The sequence below is a fragment of the Terrapene carolina genome, unplaced genomic scaffold (assembly GCF_002925995.2).
Source record: "Terrapene carolina triunguis isolate 2854851 unplaced genomic scaffold, T_m_triunguis-2.0 Scaffold604, whole genome shotgun sequence".
Classification (NCBI taxonomy): domain Eukaryota; kingdom Metazoa; phylum Chordata; order Testudines; family Emydidae; genus Terrapene; species Terrapene triunguis.
The window spans coordinates 575,042-596,915 of NW_020664955.1; the positions used below are offsets into that span (position 1 = coordinate 575,042).

General features: G+C 51.2%; 1 protein-coding gene across 1 annotated transcript in view; it reads left to right on the top strand.

The window, feature by feature from the left end:
- The first annotated feature begins 6,616 nt into the window (after window positions 1–6,616).
- The window catches only part of SCUBE3 (signal peptide, CUB domain and EGF like domain containing 3), a 90,494-nt gene continuing 75,236 nt past the window's right edge, over window positions 6,617–21,874 (top strand). Inside the window, exons 1-3 of the mRNA XM_024200229.3 lie at window positions 6,617–6,674; window positions 11,309–11,431; window positions 15,196–15,321. Of these exons, the coding sequence (XP_024055997.1) occupies window positions 6,617–6,674; window positions 11,309–11,431; window positions 15,196–15,321 (307 nt within the window). The remainder of the gene's footprint in view (window positions 6,675–11,308; window positions 11,432–15,195; window positions 15,322–21,874) is intronic.

A 21,874-nucleotide genomic window follows, 5' to 3' on the forward strand; every position in this document is an offset into this window, starting at 1 on the left:
AAATGCCTGCTCCATCCGCCAGATTTTCAGAAGAGCTCAGAATGTTGGGTGCTGGTCACGTGACAATCTGGCCCCACGCGTCTACTGGAGTCACCAAATGCAGGGCCTGGCTAACGCTGGAAAGCCCTGGGAGTAGTGTTTGAGATTTGAATTCTAAGTCTTTGACTGCACATGTCCATTGCCTGTGGGTGTGTCTCCCCTTCTCTCTCAACTTTGTAACCCACCGCGGCCTCTAAGGTTGCCAGTTTTGTTTGGACGTATTCCTGGAGGTTTCATCATGTGACATAAACTTTGATTCCTGGAGACTCCAGGACAATCCTGGAGGGATGGCAACCCTATTGCCCTCTCCCAAAAAACAAGGCTCTGTAGAGAGTTGTCTGGGGAAGCGGTGAGCTCTGAGGCCTCCTGATAAACCATTCCACTACAAAGAGACTCAGCCAGCCAGCTTCTTTAGAGATGCCTCCAGAGTACATTCTGAGCTCGTGAGGTCTGTTTCTGGAGGAAGGGGCCATGTGTTCAGGCCGTTTCATCGTCTTCCAGATGAAGCAGTGCGTTGTCCTGTGACCAGACCTTTTAAGTGCAATACAAATTGCCCTCCCGAGTCCTTCTGCTCCCTGGCTGTGCTGTGCGCCAAACAAATGATTAATAAACTGCACCGCAGTGTCTGAGGTGGTTCTTAATACCCTGGTGAAAAGGGCTCCTGAAGTTATAAAGCTTAAATTTGGCATTAAGGCTGAGTGGAAACTTAATGAGGCTGCCAACAACTACACACACAAGTGTGCACGCACACGCACACACGGAAAGGCTGTTAACTTTATTTTTATATAGTATATATATTTAATTTAAAAGAAAAATCTGAAGCTCTTAGAGAGAGACGAAAATTACAGCATTTTTGTTTGTATTGGAGTTGTTTTTGCCACTACCCCGGCTTTGCAAATTGATTTGGGCTTTTAGCCTAGAGATAAAAACGTATTGGCGCTTTTTTTTTTGTCTTAACACAAAAAAGGAGGAGGAAAAAGGACCCTAGCCAGGCTTTTTAAAAAATAAATAAATAAATAAAGCTGGTAGCATGGATAATGTGTCCTAGTGGATGAAGCACTGGACTGGGATTCAGGAGACCTGTGTTCTGTTCTTGGCTCTGCTACTAGCCTGCTGGGTGACCTTGGGCAAGTAACATCTCTTTGTGCCTCGGTTTTCCCATCTGTAAAATAGGGATAATAATAGTGACCTCTTTTGAAAAGCGCTTTGAGATCTGATGATGAAAAGTGGCCGCATAAGAGCTAGGTATTATGATGTGTATGTACAGTGGAACCCTGGAACGTCTAGCACCACTGCAATACAAATAGGGCGGAAGCGAGGGACCACTGGTTAGGGTATTAGCCTAGGGCGCTGGAGATCTGGATTCAGTCCTTGCTTTGCCGCAGACTTTCTGCGTCCCCTTGGACAAGTCACTTAGGGTCCGTCTACACCGGGATAAAAGTCCCATGGTGGGCCTGGGTCAGCTGACTCGGTCTCATGGGGCTTGGGCTGCGGGGCTAAAAATTGCTGTGTAGACGTTTGGGCTTGGGCTGCAGCCCGAGCTCTGGGACCCTCCCCCATCGCCAGTTATTTAGGTGCCCAGATGGAAGCTGGGCTCTCTTGAAAATCCAGCACTAAGTGGGGACACTGAGCCCTTCTGAAAATTCTGGCCTTGGTGTTTACACTTTTCATATCTTTGCAGTCGTAAGAGAGGGCAATGCTGGTTTTGATTTTGCCTACAGTAGTCTGCATTTCCTTTGCTAACCAGGTCACTGATCCTTGCGCTCCCGTTTCTTAGGAATGCCACACATCCTTGGATCTGCCAGCATGGTCCTAGGGCACAACATCCTGTCTTACCTTCCTGCTCCTGTATGAAGAGCCAGCAGACACTCTAGCTTGCTAGGTAGCTTAGGTATTTACAAGGTCCCCATTAATGCAGTATCTTAGTGCCGGGCAATTTCTAATGTAGTTTTCCTTGTGACAGGCCTAGAAGCTATTGTCCTCACTGTGCAGATAAGGAATTGAGGCACAGAGACGTAAGGCTAGATTTTAAAATGTATTTAGGTGCCTAAGGGTGAAGATAAATGCCTAGGTGCCTAACTCCCTTTGGAAAGCCCACTCGGCACCTAGCTATCTGTACCTTTGGGTGCCTAAAGAAATTTGGCCCTAAGTGACATGACCAAAGTCTGTGATGGAGCAGGGAATTGAGCCCAGATCTCCCAAGTCCCAGGTTAGCACCCAAATCACTAGTGACTAGATGATCATTTCTCGGTCAGCAGTGCAGAGGGGGATGGGTCCAGACAGCAACCCCTAGTCATGAGCTCACTCTGTAGACTCCCCTTGCTCTCTGTACTTGGAGTGGAGCAGCAGGAGGGAGCTACCAGCTGACAGAGGTTGGGGCTGTCAGCATGAATAGGAGCTGGGAGGGAGAAGGGGTGGGCTGTGGCTCAAGAGGTGTGTGAGCACAGGGGGCCTTCCCCACCCCAAGTTTCTTACTGTATTTATTTTTGCCTTAGTGCTTTGAGGCTGTTTGCTCCAGGAACCCCTGTCCTTGGTGTTTGTTTTTGTTTCTGACCGGTGGCCACCCCTCTGGGGCCATGTCTGTGCTCCTTTGGTGGGTGCAGAGGCCCCGAGAGTGCTCAAAAGTGCGGGCTGTCCCCAAATAACTTCCCCTCAGCTTTTCCTTCTGCTTCTCCACTGCCCCATTCTCCTCCTGAGTGACCCACAAAATTCCATTTGGGGCAGGCTGTGCCCTAGGCATGTGCTATGGTTGCCACTTCCCAGAACCCTTTGCTGCTGCTGGGTGTCCACTAGCACCTGGCCACATGAAAGAGGAGAGAGAGACCGTGAAGAAGAAATTTTATCCTCACCCTCAGGTACACAAATGCTTCTTCCCCCCCACCCCCTTAGTGTGGCACCAGTCTTGGACCCATCCCACTGTGGGCCTGGTAGTGATAAGTGTTAATAATTTAGTCCTTGGTCAAGATCAGTGTAGGCACTAGTGCTACCCAGAGGGAGCTGCTGGCAGGATATTCTCCATGAGGGCCCATGGGATTCACTCTTCACATGTTGGTCCAAAATAGCCTGTGTGTCTCAACCTGCTGGTAAGCTGCAAAGTCTGCCCGTGTTCAGCAGGCGTTTGAGGAGGGCTGAGGGTGAGGGTCTGTCTCTCAGGAATTTGCAGGGTGGTTGGAGGTTTTGATCTGGTCTCTGAGATGTTCCAGTGACAGTGGATGGGAGGAGAATGTGCTGGTGTGATTTTTTTGCATTGGATTTTTAACTTCTTTGCCCAGAGCCTGGTATAGGCGGTGCCCGTGTTTTCCTTGCAATCAAAATAAGGCCTGGTCTATTCTTAAAAGTTAGGTCAACATCACTCTGGCACTCCCTGTGTGTTGTGGCTGTGCCGATCTAACCCCCGGTGTAAATGTGTCTCAGTGCACCTAATCACCACTGCTTGGAGAGGTGGATTACCTATGGCAAAGGAAGAACCCTTTCTGTCACTAGAGGAAGTGTCTACAGCGGCACAGCTACAGCACCCATAGTGTAGACGTGGCCTAAGTGAATTGTCTTGCAGCCTGGGCTGAGCCGGCGTCCAGATGAGTTGCTGTGTTCTAATTGTCTAGACGCGGCTGGGAACGGTCACATAGTGAAAGTTTGTGTCAGCTGATTTACCCAGCACCTGAATTCATCCTAATGAGGCTGATAAGTCTGGCTTTGCCTGGCGATGGAGCTGCGCAGAAGAGTGTGGGACTGCTAGGCAGAGCTCCTCTGGGAACGGAGCTGTATAGTCTCTCTCTCCTCATGTGTATTCACTAATTCTTGGTGCCTCCATTTTTGGATGGATTTTTGAATTCATCTGGAGGTCTAGCGGCTCAGCCCCATTGCAAATCAGACCCATAGGATCTCCAGCTGAGTTCCCATAATTAGCACCCACTTCTAATCATTTAGGTTGAAGTAGGTAGCAGTGACTCTACACAAGAACAAATGACTCCAGCCATTTCAACCCCAAAATGTTGAAATCCTTCCTCATGCTCCTAATTATGAGCCCTACTCATGGTCCAGGACCCCATTGTGCTGTATAAACAGAACAAATGTCAAATGTCAAGTGCTAGCTGTGTCAGGAAAGGATATTTCACACAGGAACTTCCTTCACCCAGAATGCTAGAAAAAACCTAAGTCTGAGCCTGGATTTGAGAGCTGAGATTAAAAGGACTTTCTTTTATCAAGGGGAAGCATCACATAGGTTGTGTCTTACATTTGAGAGAGAGAGGATTTTACAAAAGCAAATATGAACAGAAACATCAATGGGATGTTGAAAACATTCTGCTCAGATGGTCTAATAATCGAAACCCTCCTGCCTTCCAAAGTGCTGGAAACGCAAACAGCAATGTCGTGCCTAGAGCTTGTCAAAATTTTTCAACTGACATTTTTTTCCTGCAGAAAAACAGGGTTGCATTGTTGTTTTTTGTGAGCAATTTTTTAAAGGAAGTTAACTAAAAATGTTTGTTTCAAATTGAAACTTGTGTTTCATTTTGGTTTTCAAAAAACAACAATTTTCCAGGATTTTGATGTTCTGAAATATGGGATTTTTAGGGGGAGCGGAGGTTTCCTTTGCCAGTGAATGAATTGTATAGAGGAATTTGAGTGCGATGTTTGTTTGTTTTTGTTTTCCCCGTACAGTAACTTCTCAAAATTTCTCCAACTTTGGAAAAGTTACAAAGTGGCAAAGTTTTCATTTATCCTTTTGCCAACATGTATCTTCTCCACATTTGGAGATGTTTTGAAAAGCTACAGAATGCTAAAAATAAATAAAAAAAGACGTGGGAGGAAAACCTAGACATTGTTCATTAAGTTGGATTCACTGGCAAAAAAAGAAAAAAATGACAAGAAAGGGGGGGGAACCAAAAATGTGGTATTTTGAACATCTTCACTTTTCGAAAACCGCATTGAAAATTTCCCACAAAATATCGAACAATTTCAAATGCAAAATTTTGAATGAAAATTTTTTGTTTGAAAATGTTCATAGAAAAGAGATGGGGTTTTGACCAGCTTTAATTGAGCCTGTGCCCAGAAATCAGGACATGAAACAGACTAACATCAGAAAGCAAAATGGTCTAGAACAGCGTTTCTCAAACTGGGGTCTGTGGACCCCTGGGTGTCCGTAAGGGTACTCCAGGGGGTCTGCAGGCCCCGATGACCAACTCTTCCCCCTCCCTCCCAGCGCTTCCTGCACGGGACCGGGCGCATTCGGGGGAGGTGGTGGAAAGAGGTAGGGGTTGAGCAGAGGTGGGGCCTTGAGGGAACGGGTGGAGTGGGGGCGGGGCCTGGGGCTGAGTGTGGGGTTTTGGGGTTTGTGAAAATTTTTAAATCAAAATGGGGGTCCCCGGGTTGCTAAAGTTTGAGAACCGCTGGTCTAGAAGATCTCATTGTCCCCGCTGAGTGAAAATGAAGCAGAGTAAATTAAATTAAATATTTAGAAATTTCAAAGCTAATGTGATTTTATTATCAGGACTGGTAAAGAAGTGTCTTACCTTGAGAGCTGTTAAGGAGAGCGTCTGGGGACTGCTCCCGGATGCCTGCCTGTGTTCTAATTCCCGTTCTGACTCCGATTCCCTCAGTGACTGTCCACAAGTCACTTATACCAAAACTTTCAAGCCCTGGTACCTAAAATTACGCTCCTAAATCCAGATGTAAGTGCCTATGCATAACTGGCCTCCTTTCCGGAAGTGCTGAGTACCCACAAATCCAACTGAAGTCAGTGGAAACTGGTGTTGCTCAGCGCCTCTGAAAATCAGGCTGCTTTTACTTAGGTGTTTAAATATGGATCGGGGAGCCTCAGTTTAGCCTCCTGGGTTTGTAAATTTTGGCCAAAGGTCTTTTTTGTTCTCTGTATAGCGCCCACGGGCTCCTGGTCCGTGACTAGTGCTCAGAAGGAGGAGAGCAAGGTGATCTTGTGCTTTGAAGCATCAGACTTGGAGTAAAGAGATCTGGGTGCCTGTGCCGTGAACGCCCTGTGCACCTTTTGAGCCAGTCATTTCCAGCACTTTCAAGCACCCATGGGGGCCGCTGAAGACCAATGGAACCCCAAGTGCTCAGCACTTCTGAAAAGCCAGACCTTTGTGTCCGTGCCTCAGTTTCCTCATCTGTAAACTGATGCTTCCCTACTTCTGCAAGGCACAATCGGTTAGTGTCTGAAAAGTGCTGTGAAGATGGCAGCGGTGCCTAAGTGCTGAGTCTTGCTATTCTTAGCATCCCTTTCAATGTGATGAAAAAGGTTACATAGAGTTGAATATTCCTTTGAAAGTCTAATTGCAGCTGGACGCGATGCCAAATGGTGAGTTATGGTAATTCCAGCGCTTCCTCCTGCACTGAATGGCTCTTTGAGTGAAAAGTGTTTTAGCTGCAGCCTTGTGAATCCTCCCCTTCTCCCTCGTAGCAGGCACCACGCAGGTCCCCAACTCTGTGGTACCGGCTGAGAGAGTGTTTGCAACCCGTGCCAGTGGTGGTTTGTTGGGGCACAAGACGCCCTTGTCTGTACTAAGGGGCATCTCTGGCCTTTGCATAAGACTCCGGCGTCCTGTGTCTCCCCAGGGGCAGCATGTCAGGTCTGCGGATCGGTGTGGGCAGCAGCAAGAGCGTTGAAGCGGAAGGAAAAGGTTAGGGGGACTCTGCGTGTCCTGCAGCGACCATTAGCCTTTAACTTGGGATCCCTTCACCGCAGCCCGAGCCACGGGTTCCTGGCTCTGTATACCTGAGGGGTTGGAGCCGCTCCCGTTCCGTGGCGAGCTCTCTGAGCCCCTAGTCTCCTTTAGGAAATGTGGTCGTGGAGTTCTCTGTGTGATCCTGTGTGGAAGTCTCGGCTCTGTTCCCGGGAGCTGGGAAATATGACTCGGGGAAGGATGAACTTGACACTTTTGTGGGCTTTTGCAGGTTTTTCCATCTTGTTTTTATTTGCAGACGTTTTTAATTTTAAAAGTGGTGCCCGTGTCTTGTTGGGTGCGTGCGCCCTTGGGGGCAGGGTGAGGGGGGTGTATTTCCACAATAAAATGCCTGGCTCTGCTTGGGAGGAAATGACCTTCCCCATTTCTCCCGTAGAACTGTAAGGAACTTTGGGCCAGATCCCGAACTCAGCTACGTTCATGTAAATCAGGAGTAATGACATTTAAATCAGTGGAATTGCCCTGGAGTTATACCAGCATGACTGGAAAAAGAATCTGACCCGCCTTCCCTTCCATCTGTGTCTAAGACCCCTGTGTCCGAGGGGTTCCCTGCGGTGGAGTAGATGCTAGTTCTAAGCTACAGCATTGTCTTTGGCTCTGTGGAAGCCCTTTCATCTTCACCTATTGTTGGAGGGTCTGCAGCGGCGGCTGCCCTGTTGGAACTACACAGTTTCATAGGAATATGGGGGTGGGAAATCCCAGGAATGTGGAAGGTTTGGACTAGCAAGGACTCCCCTTCCCAGAAGGGTAAGCGAATAGGGATGGGCAGCAGGGCAGAGACCAGGGTGGAAAGGCAATGAGAGGAAGGATGCAGGGAGATGGGGCCGGTGACAGCCTTGATCCCAGCTTTAGAAAGGAAGGGAGGTGACCAGAAAGCATCCCTGGGGAAGCTGGGCAGCTTTCATTGCACACCGGCTCTTTATTGCAGCAGATCGGTGAAGTGCGCGTGGCAGCGGTTGGTGGGGGGACGGACAACGGGGAGCAGAGGGGAAGTCTGCAGCTGGGGACGTCTCACTACCGACAGCTTTAACAGTGGGGACCGGCCCCTTCTTTGTGCCCAGCCAGTGCGAGCTATCAGCGAGGCCAAATGCGCTCAGATGAGTTACGCCTCAAAATGTGGCTGTCTCCATGTTGCTGAGTTATGAGGTAACCGCTCGGGTCTGACAGGGGTCGCTACTAGCCGGAAAAGCTTTGGCACAAAGAATCTGATTTCTCTCCTCGCGAGCGCTCTGTGCACTGAGTGGCTGTATTAACCTCGAGCCCTAGAAGGATTTGAGCAGAGGGCTCCCTGGTGAATTTGATCAGAGCAAGTAGAACCTGAGGGCAGGTCTACGCTAGAAGCGCTCCAGCACCGAGGCAGCTGCACCGCGACTGGTGAAGACGCTCTGTGCTGACGGGAGAGCGCTCTCCCATTGGTGTGATTACTCCGCCTCCGTGAGAGAGCATCTCCCGGTGATACAGCACCAGTGCGGACAGCGCTTAGATCGCTGTAACTTATGTAGGTCGGGGGAGGTGTGTCTTTTTCACACCCCTGAGCGACGTAAGTTAGATCGACTCAAGCAGTAGCCTAGACCTGCCCTGAGTCTAAGAAGGCAATCAAGTCCCACGATGGCGACATGGAACCGTTGCATCGTGCTCTCTTCCACCCTGTCTGGAAGTGCCTCTTCCTGCAGAAAGTTGGATCCGATTTCCCCACCCCAGACTGTAAATCTTCTGTTGTCTCCAGTGTGTTGGGTGAGGTTCTAATGGGTGATTAATGATCCGGGGGTTGCAGTAGTGGCTCCCGGCCATGATTAATGTAGGATAACAAATCTGAATGCATTGTGTAAATATTTATACAGTACACATGCATGTGCCCCCTCTGCCTTGCAAGTGAAAACCTCCCAATAACAGCTCCTGTGATCTCCCTGCCAGTGTGAGAATAAGAGGCAGGGTGTGAGAGAGTAACTGGGGTTTTCTCCTGTTCGATGTGGGACTCCCTCCTTGGGATATCTCCCATTGGTCACGTTCACGCTTCGAATGGCGGCTTCCCCCACTTGGGAGTCTGCTCAGCAGATCTCCTGAGAGCAAAGATCTACCAGGCCAGCGGAATAGTCTCCCAAGAGAAGACTGCAGCATCCCGGCCACTCTGGGCTTTCTGAGCGAGACTGTGGGATCTGTGGGTTTCAATCTCTTTCTATTGAGATTAGCCGTTTGGGAAGGACCGAATAGTCACGACCCCCAAACTGAGAGCCTGTGTGCTAGATGGTGTATTGCAGGGAACAGTCCTGCTGTGGGTCAAGACCTATTTTATTATCCCCCTCTCCTATGTCTTATACAGCCCCCATTGCTGTAGTGTAGGGTGACCAGATGTCCCAATTTCATAGGGACAGTCCCGATTTTGGGGTGTTTTTCTTATATAGGCTCCTATTATCCTCCACCACCTGTCCCAATTTTTCACACTTGCTGTCTGGTCACCCTACTGTAGTGTCTGAGCCTCACAAGTATTAATGCACCTACCCAGACAACACCCTTACTATGATCCCCATGGTACAGATGGGACACTGAGGCACAGAGAGGTCAAGTGACTTGCCCAGGGTCACAAAGGTAGTCTGTAGCAGAGACAGGAATCGAACAGAGCTCTCCTGAGCCTCAGTCCCGTGCCTTAACCCAACCAGCCCACCATTCCTCTAGCTCGTGCGAAGCCATCTGTACAATACCTGGCGGTAGAGAGAGATGCAGCTACTGACTCTCTCTCCTTTTAGGGACTGTGTCATCATCACAATCCTTTTAAACGCCTGCATTATTCTGCTCATCAGCATAGCTTCTGTGCCCTTCGCTCTTGTGAGAACCGGGGGTGAAAGCCAGCCTGGGAAGGAAGCAAAACCAGAATAAGACCCCACAATAGCTCATCAGCCAGCTTACAGCATTGGGGGTGGGACCTGTACCTGTCAGTCCCTGGCCTGGGCTGAAAAGTCAACCAGTCGAGCTAATTACCCCCTCCGGAGTGGCAGTGGTGGCTCTCTAGCTGAACGAATGAGACATGAGCCGTAGACATGTTCGTGCCTGCTGCGGCACATGAGGACTCTCTTATTCACTTAGGGTATGTCTACACTGCCGTAAAACACCCTCCCACCTCGCAGGGTCCAGAGCCTGGGCACCAGCCCGAGCCCGAACGTCTACACTGCAGTTTTACAGGCCCTGACATGGACCAGCGACGGGTGTTTAATTGCAGTGTAGACATACCCTTAGGAACCACATAGTGAAAAGCCAGAAGGGAACCAGGTGAATAGCCTATTACTCATAAACCACAGTCAGGGGCTGTCTGTTTATAAATGGCCACTGTCATTAAAACCTCCAATAACTCTGCCTCCTGCTGTGTTAAACCTTTGCAGCCAGCAGACTGCGTCCTCCTGGAGCCGGGGTGTGCGGGGTGGTAGGGAAGCCAGGCCTTTCCTCCACCTCCTACCTGGTGCTTATCCCCTGCCATCGGTACATGGCCTGCCAGCGGAGCTGCTGTTGCTGAATTGCAACAGGGCTGGTGGACACCTTCTAGACAGTGAGCGAAAAGGGGGTGAGGCAGGGAGAGGAGGGCCGTGTGAAGCAGACGGATGGAGAGAAAGGGAGGGAAGAAGAGAGTGAGGTTAAGCAGGGGGAGCTGGGAAGGGGGACCAGGTTGGTGGGCGAAGGAGATAGAAAGGGTGGGGGGTTGGGGGGCAGAAGAAGGGGGAGACTGGCAAGAGGAGACCTGAGGGGAGAGAGCAGGAGAAGGAGCTCTCCACTCTGGAGCAAGGAGTCAGGAGGATGGGCTACGGGTTAAGTCACAGGCTGGGATACAGGAGACCTAGGTTCCGTTCTTGGTTCAGCCACCGTCCGACCTTGGGCCAGTCACCGAGTCGCTCTGTGCCTCATGTGTGCAGTGGCGATCATGGACCAGCCCTGCCTCACACAGGGGTTGTGAGGATAAACTCCATTGCTGAGAGGGGGGCCGGATGGAGACCTAGGCAGAGTGGAATGTCTCCAGCAGGGCTGAGAACCCGCTTCCGGAGACCAGGGGAGTTTAGTCACTAGTCATTGTGGGGGCTTGGTGCTCTCTGGCTGTGCCGGGGAGAAGGCTGGCTGGGGAGGGAGCGGCGCTCTCTGACTGTGTGGGGATTCCCGCACCAAGCCCAACAGCTCATGGCTGAACTTGTTTGTACTGATCCTGATCCAGCTCCTGGTGAAGTCACCGGGAGTCTTTCCACTGCTCTGAGCACCGGCTGCGTCAGGCCAGTCGTTGGCAGTCTCAGCAGAGGCCAAGGGCTGGAGGAGGCCTGGAGACTGATGGCTCGCCCCTAGCGGGGCTCCCTCCATGGCTCGGCTGAGGCCCATTGATTGGGTGCAGTCAGTGCGTGTGGCGAGCCTGCCTTGCTGCTGCCCGGGCTGCACCCAGTCAGTGGCTACACCGAGAATTTCAGTCTCTGAGGCTGATATTTCACCTGCAGAGCAGCATCAGCAGCAGCGGGCGCAGTATTGACAGGTTGGGTGTTTTTAGCGCATCTCCAGGCAGTGCAGAGATTCGTGACGTCGCTTGCTTTCTTCCTCTTCCACAGATGTTGACGAATGCGTTGAGGGGACTGACAACTGCCACATTGACGCCCTCTGCCAGAACACCCCCAAATCCTACAAGTGCATCTGCAAGTCCGGATACTCCGGGGACGGGAAGCATTGCAAAGGTAAGGAGCACAGCTGGGAGAAAAACCAACCCAGGCTATGAGTGTGTTCTTAAAGAGTTAGCAATTGGAAGTTTTGTGAGTGCTGTGCTGGCTGGAGTGAAAGTCGATACGTGGCTCTTTAAAGCCGGAGAGCTTTCTGCTACGGCTGCAGTCAGTTGTGCACCTTTATGGTCCTTTCCTGCCCAAATCCAGAGTTCGGTTTGGTAAATCCATGGCACGTCATCCATAAATCCATGGCTGCTGCTGTGGAGGAGCGACAGTGAATCCAAAGTGGCTCTGTTTATACTACTGTCGCCTTGACTACTCAGACCAAAATGAGAAGCTGCAATTCTTAACCAATGAAGTTCTACTGTTGGATTGGATGACAGTCCTAAAAACAGTCCTGTCTACATTACTGCAGCTTCCACTGTTGCTACCAGCTGTGTCATTGGAGAATTACAGGTCCCGTTTTGGCCAGCACAGGGTCAGCCTGTGCAATGGCAGGTTCTGGGCCAGGAGAAGGCTGGGTCTTATTTTTAATCGAAGGGTGGAATTTGGCTCTGAATCTGGAATTTGTAAAAACAAAGCCGTGGTGGCATCACCCTCACACTTTTAGGAAAAGACAGATTCCCGCGATTGTATCTGTTTAAATTCTAGTAGGATCTACTGGATTTTGTTTTAAAGAAATCAGCCTTTTCCTGCTGTGTTTGCAACCCAAACACTGCAGCCTTGTGCTAGGGCATGAGACCCTGAAAACATGAAAAGGACTAGTACACAGGAGCGAAATTGACTACCCATTTGGCGCTCTGCCCAGTCCCCTCAATCCTGTACCCTCTCTTCTGTGACCCCTGGGTAAGGTCCATTCCAAAATGATTTCACTGAAATGAAGAGCAACAATAAAATGGTTGGGCTGGAATTTTAATAGTCCTAGCTTTTTGCGTGATTTGAAATCACGCTCTGGGATCAGAATAGACTGGACACAAATAGCTGATGGATTCATAGAATCATGGGACTGGCAGGGACCTCGAGAGGTCATCTAGTCCAGTCCCCTGCACTCATGGCAGGACTAAGTATTATCTAGACCATCCTTGACAGGTGTTTATCTACATACAGTCTAAGCTCAGAGATGCCTCACTGTGGAAACAGAGTGCATTAATAATCATCTTCAGCCATTTCAGGAAATCCATTTATGACTTCTTGTGCCAGAGACTCCTTGAAGTCCGCTAGAGACTTCACTATTGCTGTTGATTCTACATGGCGCTGATGCTAAGATACTGTGATGATGGACAGCGGGGAAAAGCTAGGGGTAGCTATTCTCTGCTCTGAGCAATTCTTGCCTCGGGACTCTATAACTGATTACAACATAGAAGAGATTCAAGTTTAATCTCTGTACCTTCCCTTCCCATCTTTTTCATCTCTCTATGTTGTTGGCACCATCCATCTTCCCTGCCCCAAGCCAGGGACACCTGGTGGAAAGCTAATGTAAAGATCTTGAGAAACTTTCTGCAGCCATTTCTAGCCTAAGTTCTGGGACCTCCAGAGGGGTCTGAAGGGTAGATACTCGGTCAATAGCCAAAGGTCACTCCATACAAGATGCTGTGTAAAGTGTTATGTCTGAGCATGACTGTGGCTCCTTGGGCCCCATTGTGCTAGGGGCTGTACCTATACACCACAAGAGACAGTCCTTGCCCCCAACAATTTACGATCTAACTGTAGAAGAATGGAAGTATTGTTATTCCCATTTTTCAATTGGGCAGTGGAGGAACAGAGAGATGAAATGACTTGCCCAAGCTCACACGTGGGGAGTCTCTGGCAGAATCAGGCACTGAACCCAGATCTCTGGAGTCTGAGTTCAGTGTTTTCGCCACAAAACCATCTCTTCTCTAAAGATGAGGGTTCCTACCCAATCGCACCTCACTTTTAGTTGTTGTAATCGCATTTAGCCCCAGTGCTGTCCATTGCTGGAAACGAGAGGGCATGGACTAGTAATGGGGAACCATTGTACAAGGTTCCTCTCCTGCACTCTGATTACGTTGCCCTCCGTAATGCTTTCCTCTTGAGCACGACACCCATTCCTTTAAGCACCAGAACCAACTCTCGCCCGTCTCTGGAGTATCTCAGCTTCCACTGACATGGTGAATGGTGGAGAAACAAACAAAGAGATTAAAGAGACAACAGCCAGTCAGCTGAGGTCCAAATCTAGGTTTTGTTGAGAGGGGAGGAATGCATTTCTACACAGCTTAATAGGAAGAGAAACATTGTTGTGAAGTTGAACAAAAGAAAAGAAAATGAGAACCAATTTTTAAAATGCAAATGACCCCTATATTTCCACTACCCCACACACAGCAGCCTCAGACTGAGGCCAAGAATTTAACAAGAGCCAGGAAAGGATTGGATATTTACACGGATACCAAGCATATCCAGACTTATCGTAATTAGTGATGACAAAATTTGGAAGGGATATTAAGCCTTATGCTTCAGGCTTAAGCTGACTTCTAATTATTAGAGACCAGGATGAGATCTGTGAGGTTCTTACAACTTTCTTTGAAGCAGTTGGTTCTGGCCACTGTCAGAGATGGGATACTGGGCTGAATGGACCTTGGATCTGATCCAGTGTGGCAGTTCCTATTGTTCCAGCCTTAGTACAGAGACACAAACCAAGAGAGTGAAAAACAGGCTGTAAACAGAAAGCGGAAGTGGCCAGGCTAGACTTGCTGTTGCAGCCGAGAGAGATGCAGAAAACACAAACTGCATCAGCAGTGGAAGGTTAAACTGGATTTAAGAATCCAAGGTGATTTCAGTGACCCAAGTAACGACTTGTGTTTTTTTAATTATATGGGGGGTATCCGGAGTTGTTTTATGTACTGTGCAATCCCGTGGAAGTCACGGCTGTAAGTTGGCAAAGAGGTCAGCCCAGCAGTTTTGTCTCCACAGAGTTACTTTAAACGTATCCAGTTCTTTACTAGACTAGCTTACTCAGTGACCCATTCTGTCCTATGGACCCTACTGTCCCACAGCGAGAGTCCTGCTAAGGAGGTGGGGGAAGAGCACTCCCCATGCAGGATGTTTGCATCCCGTGCCCACCATGGAGCTGAGCTCCATGGGAGCATCCTCTTTCCCCACGCACGTGGGTTGCTGGGGCAGACCAGGGCTATACATTCAGAGTAATGGTGCATTAGCAGCAGGAGCAGCTGCAGATCAGCTACTCCTCTGCGGACACCCCCTGTGTCAAGCCCAGCTATCCTGACTTGGTGCAGAATGGGGCGGATTTTGCTCTTGGAGCCCACAGCAAAGGTCACGCTGTCTTTGCATGGCTTGTTCCGTTGGTCATGAGCCAATGGCTTCCTTAGGACTGCGTTTGAATGCGTGATCTCTGTTTTGCATCCTGTGCCTGCTGACTCTTGGCAGAGGCTGACAACAGGCCTGTGGTTATGGTGCTTTGCTCCTGCAGAGCTGGTCTCAGTGGTGATGGCATGCCCACCCTTCCCGCCATATTGTTGCCATGATGATGTGATGGGGAAGCCTCAGAGTAACTGGGGCAAGCAGCACCAAAATGCCTGTGAGTGGCACTAGCCCACACTGGGATGTATGATGTTAGGGGACGTGCATGTCACCCTGACCATAGCCAGTGTGGTGACCAAGAGCATCACGTGTAATGAGTTAGCAAGTCTCAGTGAACCCCCTCCCGCCTAGGAGGCATGTAGCTGATCTGAGGTACAGCGATGGGCCTGGGGAAGGGATTCAGGTCTCTCACCACTCTCCGGGCTTCTCTCCTCTCTGTGCAGACGTCGATGAGTGCGAGCGGGACGACAACGCTGGCTGCGTCCACGACTGTGTCAACATCCCAGGGAATTATCGCTGCACCTGCTACGACGGCTTCCGCCTGGCGCACGATGGCCACAACTGCCTGGGTAAGGGGTTGGCAAGCTGCTCAGTGGCGGGGGGTGGGGTGGGGCCGGTGTTCCCCACGAGTCTGCAGACAGGGAATCTGCTCCTGGCTGCAAAACTGTGCTCTGGAATCTCAGTGTGCATGTTAATCATAGGATCCATAGAAATGCAGGACTGGAAGGGCCCTTGAGAATTCATCTAGTCCACACACACACCCCTCGTCCCCCCACCCCCGTGCTGAGGCAGGACCAAGTACCCCTAGTGTGCCACTGGCTGAGTCATCAGCAGGGATTGACCCCACAGCTTCTGGATCTAAAAGTATGAGCCTGAGCTGAAGGACCAGCTCTAGTGGCTTGAAGGCAATAGCAGGCTTATAAAACCTTTATACGTGGTCTAACCACTGTGGGATGCACATAAAGCTGGGCTGTGTTAATAGGGGTTACATTTCAAAACAGGGTGTTTCTAGCTTTCATGGTTGTAGAGAAAATGTGACCCCAGTGTAGTTGATAGCTGGGTGTTTTCCTGAGTCTGCAGGCAGCCTGAAAAAAGCCTGCAAGTTGAATGGCTTGTTCCATTCATCTCATTGGGGTGTTAACCCTGACTCCTGATTCTGGGCATGAACCTGGGATGTGCTGAGCGCTTCCTATGAGTTGCTGTGAACCTTCAGCTCCCATTGATATCAGTGAAGTAGGAGGTTGGTCAGCCCCTCACAGGGTCAGGCCCATAAGCAACAAGCTCACAGTTCTCCAACCTTGCATTGTGAGGCTGGGCACAGCAAATCAACTCTCGTGGCTGAGAAGTCTCCGGTGGAGCAGCCAGTCTCCAAGCCATCGCAATGGACCACCTCCCCCCTCAATGTCCTGCCTCACACGGGTCCAAGGAGGAGTGGCTCGGAGCTGCAGGGTGATCCATGTTCCCTCCTGTGCCTCCAGACACGCAGTATGGTATTGCACAAATCCTCCAGCTGTGAGATTTTACTGCAGTGTTTATTGCTGTTGTGTCCCAGAGAGGAATGCAAGCTGCTCTAAGTGGCCAGTCCAGCTATCAGAGTTAAAGGGCCCCCCGCCCTTTCTCTAGGGTCAGGCAGACACTGCTGGGTTTCTTCACTAGAGGATTTATCATGGGAAGGATTTGTTGTTGTCCTGCGTCTGTTTTTAAACCGACCCTTGCAGAGCTCCGTTCTCTGTCCCCTTTATCCTGGTGGGAAACAAGCTTTGACTCTGGGCTGGGGAAGGATGAAGCAAGAGCAGATGTCTGGCTCAGAGCCTCTGTGCGCCTCTTATCGATGAGACAGCTACAGCTATTTTGTGCACGGACCTGCCATTTATCATATGCCTGTACAGCCCCTAGCACAAAGGGGCCCAACCTGGAAATACTGCAATATTAATGGAGAAATAATAATACATGTTGATTCTTTTCCTTGGACTGAGGATGATGTACCTTCAAGGAGGCGGAGCTCTGTGTCTCCACCTGGTGGGAGGAGCTAAGCCCTGCCAGTGGGGCAGGGGCAGGAGCAGCCGTTGCTCATGGCGCTGGTTATACTGACCGCAGCTGAGTTTCCTTCCTACAATCACCCCATCAGGCCAGTGACTGCCAGGGGATGTTCAGGACCCATAAGCTTGATAAGTGGGGAAGCTGAACACCTGCAGGATACGAGAGTCGTCCCCGTCCCCCCACACACACGCCCTAGTCTAAAGGGATGAGTGTGAATCCCAGTAAGTGAACCTAGACAGCTCCTGCCCCTCTGAGTCTACAATCTGTACTGAGCCCAGGTGGGCAGCCCCCCACGCTGGGGGTCAGTGGAACAATGTACTCCATGGCCCGTGGTGTAAATCCTGGCTGGCGGAGAACCTGCGGCGTGTCTAAGTCCCTGCTGTAGTTTTTGCCTCCCAAGAAGCATAATCAGGATGGTGCCAAGCTGGGTAATGCCCATCTGAGACCTTCCCACACCCCGTTTCCATCTGGAGCTCCCAGGTGTCTGGACCAGTCCTTTGCAAATGATCAGGACACTGGGGGCTCGCACGGGGAAGAGGGCAGCCTGGTGTCCTCAGTCGATGTCAGGTATGGGTATCTTGGAGGAAGCCCATGTTGCTCGGCTCTTCCTAGTCGAGCCAAGGTTCCTTCGTCCTGCAGAGCTGGGATCCTCAAGTGGGCCTTTGTGCACCAGCAGGGGAGATGACTCTGGCTCAAGAGCTTGGTGTAAGCTCGAAAGCAGTTGGTCCAGTAAAAGATATCCCCTCACCTACCTCACCTCGCTAATATCCTAGGGCCAACACGGCCACAACACTGCAAACAAAAAAGAGTAAGTGTCACTTTTCTGCAGTATGGATGGAATCCAACTGAGATGAAACGGGGCCCCCAGAATCAAGTCCGGGCAATCCCTGGATGTCTCATTTTGTGCCTTCTGAAGAATCTTTTGAGCCCAGAAAACTGGCTTTGGAAATGTCCAGAGTCCCGTTCCACTGTACAAGCTTCCCAGCTGGTGTGATGCCGGCAAGGCCATGCACATGGTCTCATGGAATGAAACAGAGGAGGAGACTCGTTCAGTACAACAGCAACAGTGTGGCCCGTCCCCAGTCGTTGGCAAATTCAGAACCAAAATACTGGTTCGCTTTTCCGGTGCTACCCTAAGGCTAGGTCTACACTGCAGCGGGGTTCCGACCTAAGATACGCAACTTCAGCTACGTGAATACCGTAGCTGAAGTTGCGTATTTTAGGTCGGCTTACCTGGCGGTGAGGACGGGGGAAAGCCGACCGCTGCCGCGCTGCCGCCGACTCCGCTGCCGCCTCTTGTCGAGGTGGATTTCCGGAGTCGACGGCAGAGCGATCAGGGATCGATTTTACCGCGTCCTCACGAGACGCGGTAAGTCGATCCCCGATAAACCGATTGCTACCCGCCGGATCGGCGGGTAGTGAAGACATAGCCTAAGATCCCCCTTCCAGGGCTCAGGTGCCCCTTGGTACCGCCAACATGCCATGCAATCTGCCATGTAGCTGTGCAAAGGGATCTGTGCAGACAATCTTCACGGCCAGCTCCAGTGGGCGAGCAGTACAAGTAGCACAGGTTTTCCCCACTGAACTGGGAAACAGCATTCCTAGAAATTTTGCTTGTCGTCAGCAAGTCCTGGCAGGTCTGCGGACACCACCAGCCAAGAACTGGGACTCCCAGCTGCTGGGGAGTCTTGCTGAGCCACTCATACGGGGAGCGAATCCTGGAGCGACGGAGAGAGAAAGTTTTAAGAGGCATCAAAATTGGGAAAGACACAGAAAATGGAGAAGCAGGAGCCAGCAGAATGGATGGGGAGGGTGTGATGAGCTACGATCCCCGCTCTCCATCCCCATCCTGCCATGCCCTTGACTCTTCCCAGCCTCACACTTCTCTTGCTCACCCATTCAGCCTCGTCATGCAGCATTACAAAAGCTCCCTGATGATCTGCTTCCTGGTTACCCCCATCTTCTCTGCTCAGATCTATCCTGGAACATTCCAGGAGCTGCTTTTGCTTTCCCATCTCCCCGCTGTGCCCTCTCCCTGGCTCAGCCTGGCCTGGCATTATTGCATTCAGTTACCCAGCTTGGTCATGCCTTTACATCTCCCCCCATCGCCATGCCCTGATCCCTGGCGCAGCCCTGCCCTGCCGCAGTCTAGCAGCGTCCCTGATTTCTCGAGTGCTGCCTATCCTCAGCTCTGCGGCATAGAATCCAGTGTGTTAGAAACCAACACAAAAATATATGTTGGGGGCAGATCTTTTCTTTAAAAAACCAGTTTTTGTTGTGTCTGGATATAACAGTAAGAACAGCAGCAACAGCTGGGAACCTTCAGAGACTCATGCGAGTTCTTTAAACACTGACATATCATCAGTGAAATGCTGACTCCCGCCCACCGCCCCTGCCCCGGGACCTCGTGTTGAAAGATTGTAATCTCCCAGTTACGTATTTCAGACATGTTATTCGGGAAAATTGCTGACAGGAGAGACCGCCAGCCCTGGATCTCATCCCTGTGGTGGTATCTGTGAGCACGGAACTGCTCAGGAGCTCCGAACTGGCAGCACCTAGCGATCAGTCCTGCTTGGGCCTGGGGTTATTATTCCCCACGTAGGTGGCCATGGTGTCCTAAGGCTGTTCCTCATTCCGCGGCGGCACCCCAGGAGTGCTGGGAAGTCAGTGGATCTCCTCATGCCAGGAGAGAAGATCTGTGCTTCCCAGCCGCCCCGCCCCAGCCTGGAATCCTTGGAGGGGCCACGGGTACCAGCACAAAGGGTTCTGAGATGCAGGGACAGAGCGCGAGCCGCCGCGCTGCGTCACACAAGCAGAGGCTCCCTGCCAGAGGTGCTTTCTGGGAGTGGCGGACGGTGGGTGGAGAGCAGGGCAGGTGTCGCCCTGCACCAGGCTATGCAGCTAAAAATAATGCTCAAAGCCTCCTTCATCCGTGTGTGGCTGCATGCCATGCAAGCACTAGCTGGGTTTGTCCTCAACCACCCTCTCTGCAAGGCTGGTTGCCTTTACAGATGGAGAAACTGAGGCACGGGAGGGGGAGCGAAGTGACATGCACGGTCACATAGGCAGCCAGTGGCAGGGCTGGAGATAGAATCCAGGAGGGCAAAGGGGCAGAAGTCCCCCACGTCAGCACACACACACCTGCACAGCCCTGGGTTTTGAGAGCTGCAGACCACAGCTGCCAGGAGTGCATCCGTGTCTGTGGGGGAAACCAACATGAGCTGCTTCCCCCGTAGGCCCTGCTGGCGTGTGGGTGTACGTCTGGCAGGGACATTCTGCTCTTCCCCTGCTACCCGAAAAGGGACCAGCCTCCCTCAGATGCAGGCACCCCAGCTGCCCGTTCCCTTCGCTTGTGCTTGAGGGTCAGCCCTGCACCTGCCAAAATAGATGAGTTAATAGTAAATACGGCAGGGATGTTAACCAGCAACCAGGGTAAGTAAATAATCCCCAGGCCAAGACAAACCCTGCATCTGCCTACAGAGGGGTCGTACATCCTGTCCCCTATTGTCACAGCACTCCCTCAATGGAACTAGCAGGCCACCTGCCCTCCTGTAGCATCACCACCCCTTCCTCCATTGGCACCCACTGCGGCTATTAGCACCTAGGGGTGGGGTAGAGAAGCCAAGGAGATGGAGCAATGTACAGTCCCTCTCACATCAGATCTCCGCGGAAGAGGCGGAAGCGGCTCCGTGCTGATTTCACTCTCATTAGCGCCTGCAGCGGGATTGGTAGTGAGCTCATCGCTGGGGGTTTATGCACACATACGTTTTGCATTAAGCCTCATCACTGGGATCTTGCTGTCCTCCCTGTTAATAGCAAGCCCGAGATTTACACAGCTGGAACCAGAGGCGGGAGGCGTGGCCCTGCCTTCCTTTCCCGGGAGATGATGAACCCAAGGAAAGAAAGCAAAGCCGGGATGAAGAGCGGTGGATGTCATGTGTTTACAAAGGTCCTGGCTCCAGTGGGAGGGCTGGAATTCCACAGGCAGTGCAAAGGATAGGTGAGAAGAGGCTGCCTGCAGGAACTGAGGGCCACCGGTGGTGGAGGGTAACTGGCTTTAGTAGACCTTGGCCAACAACAATCAAAGCATGGGGAAGGGGGATTATTTCACTGTTTCTTCCCCCGCTCGTGAGCGTCTAGCTTTATCTTGATTTCTCCCAGTCAGGTGCCTCAGCCCAGGAGCTGGGTGCTAGGTAATGGGGACAGGATGAGGTGGGAAGCTGAGATCCTGCCTTCTCGTGCTGCTTGGGGTCTATGGGGCAGCGACCAATGCCGTAAATGTGCCCCCTACGCGAGCCTCACCTGTCTTCTCTCATGTGCACTTGGATGGTTGGTTTTTTGGAAGGGAGTTGTGGGAGCAATATAGCCCAGGGGATGGGGAGGAGTTTATCAGGCAGAAAAAGTCCACTTCCTCCCCGCACGGATCTCTCTGCCTTGTCCCTGCTGCTCACCCAGGGACCATTGCTCTTTGCTTGCCCAGTGACATTCCCTTCCCACTCACCGGGGTCTGTCGCTCTGATCAGCTTCCCAGCTTCTTACATTTCAGGCCATGTTTTCTTGGTTGGGAGCCCCCCGCCAGCCAGGACAAATTCTCATTCCCCTTGTATCAGACAAGCTCCCCCCAAAGTTTTCTTGGGCACCATCTCTGGTGGCTCTTCGCTCTAGAGCAACAGCGGCCTTCTTGGTGGCATGGAGAACCTGCTTCCAACCAGTCTCCACCTCCTGTGTAATTGCAGCCAAGGTCAGGGCTAGACCAGTGATTGGCAATACTCACTGCTCTTGGTTTACAGATGCTAGCTGTCCTCCCAGGAGGAAGGCCAAGGATTGTTGTCCATATTTCACAGAGAGGGTGTGGGTGAGCCAAAGTAATTAGGCTCTGGCTCACCCACACCCTCTCTGTGAAACGCGGACCTGACACTCCTGACCTATCTGATTATTCTACTCTTAGACCAGTGGGCAGTTCCAGGCAACCAGCTGCCGTTGGCTTTAGGAACACAACTGCTGGAGAATAATCCTAGGTTGCATGTATAAAGGCGTCTTTTGGGCCAGGTCATCAGCGGGTGCAGGTGCTGTAGCTACGCC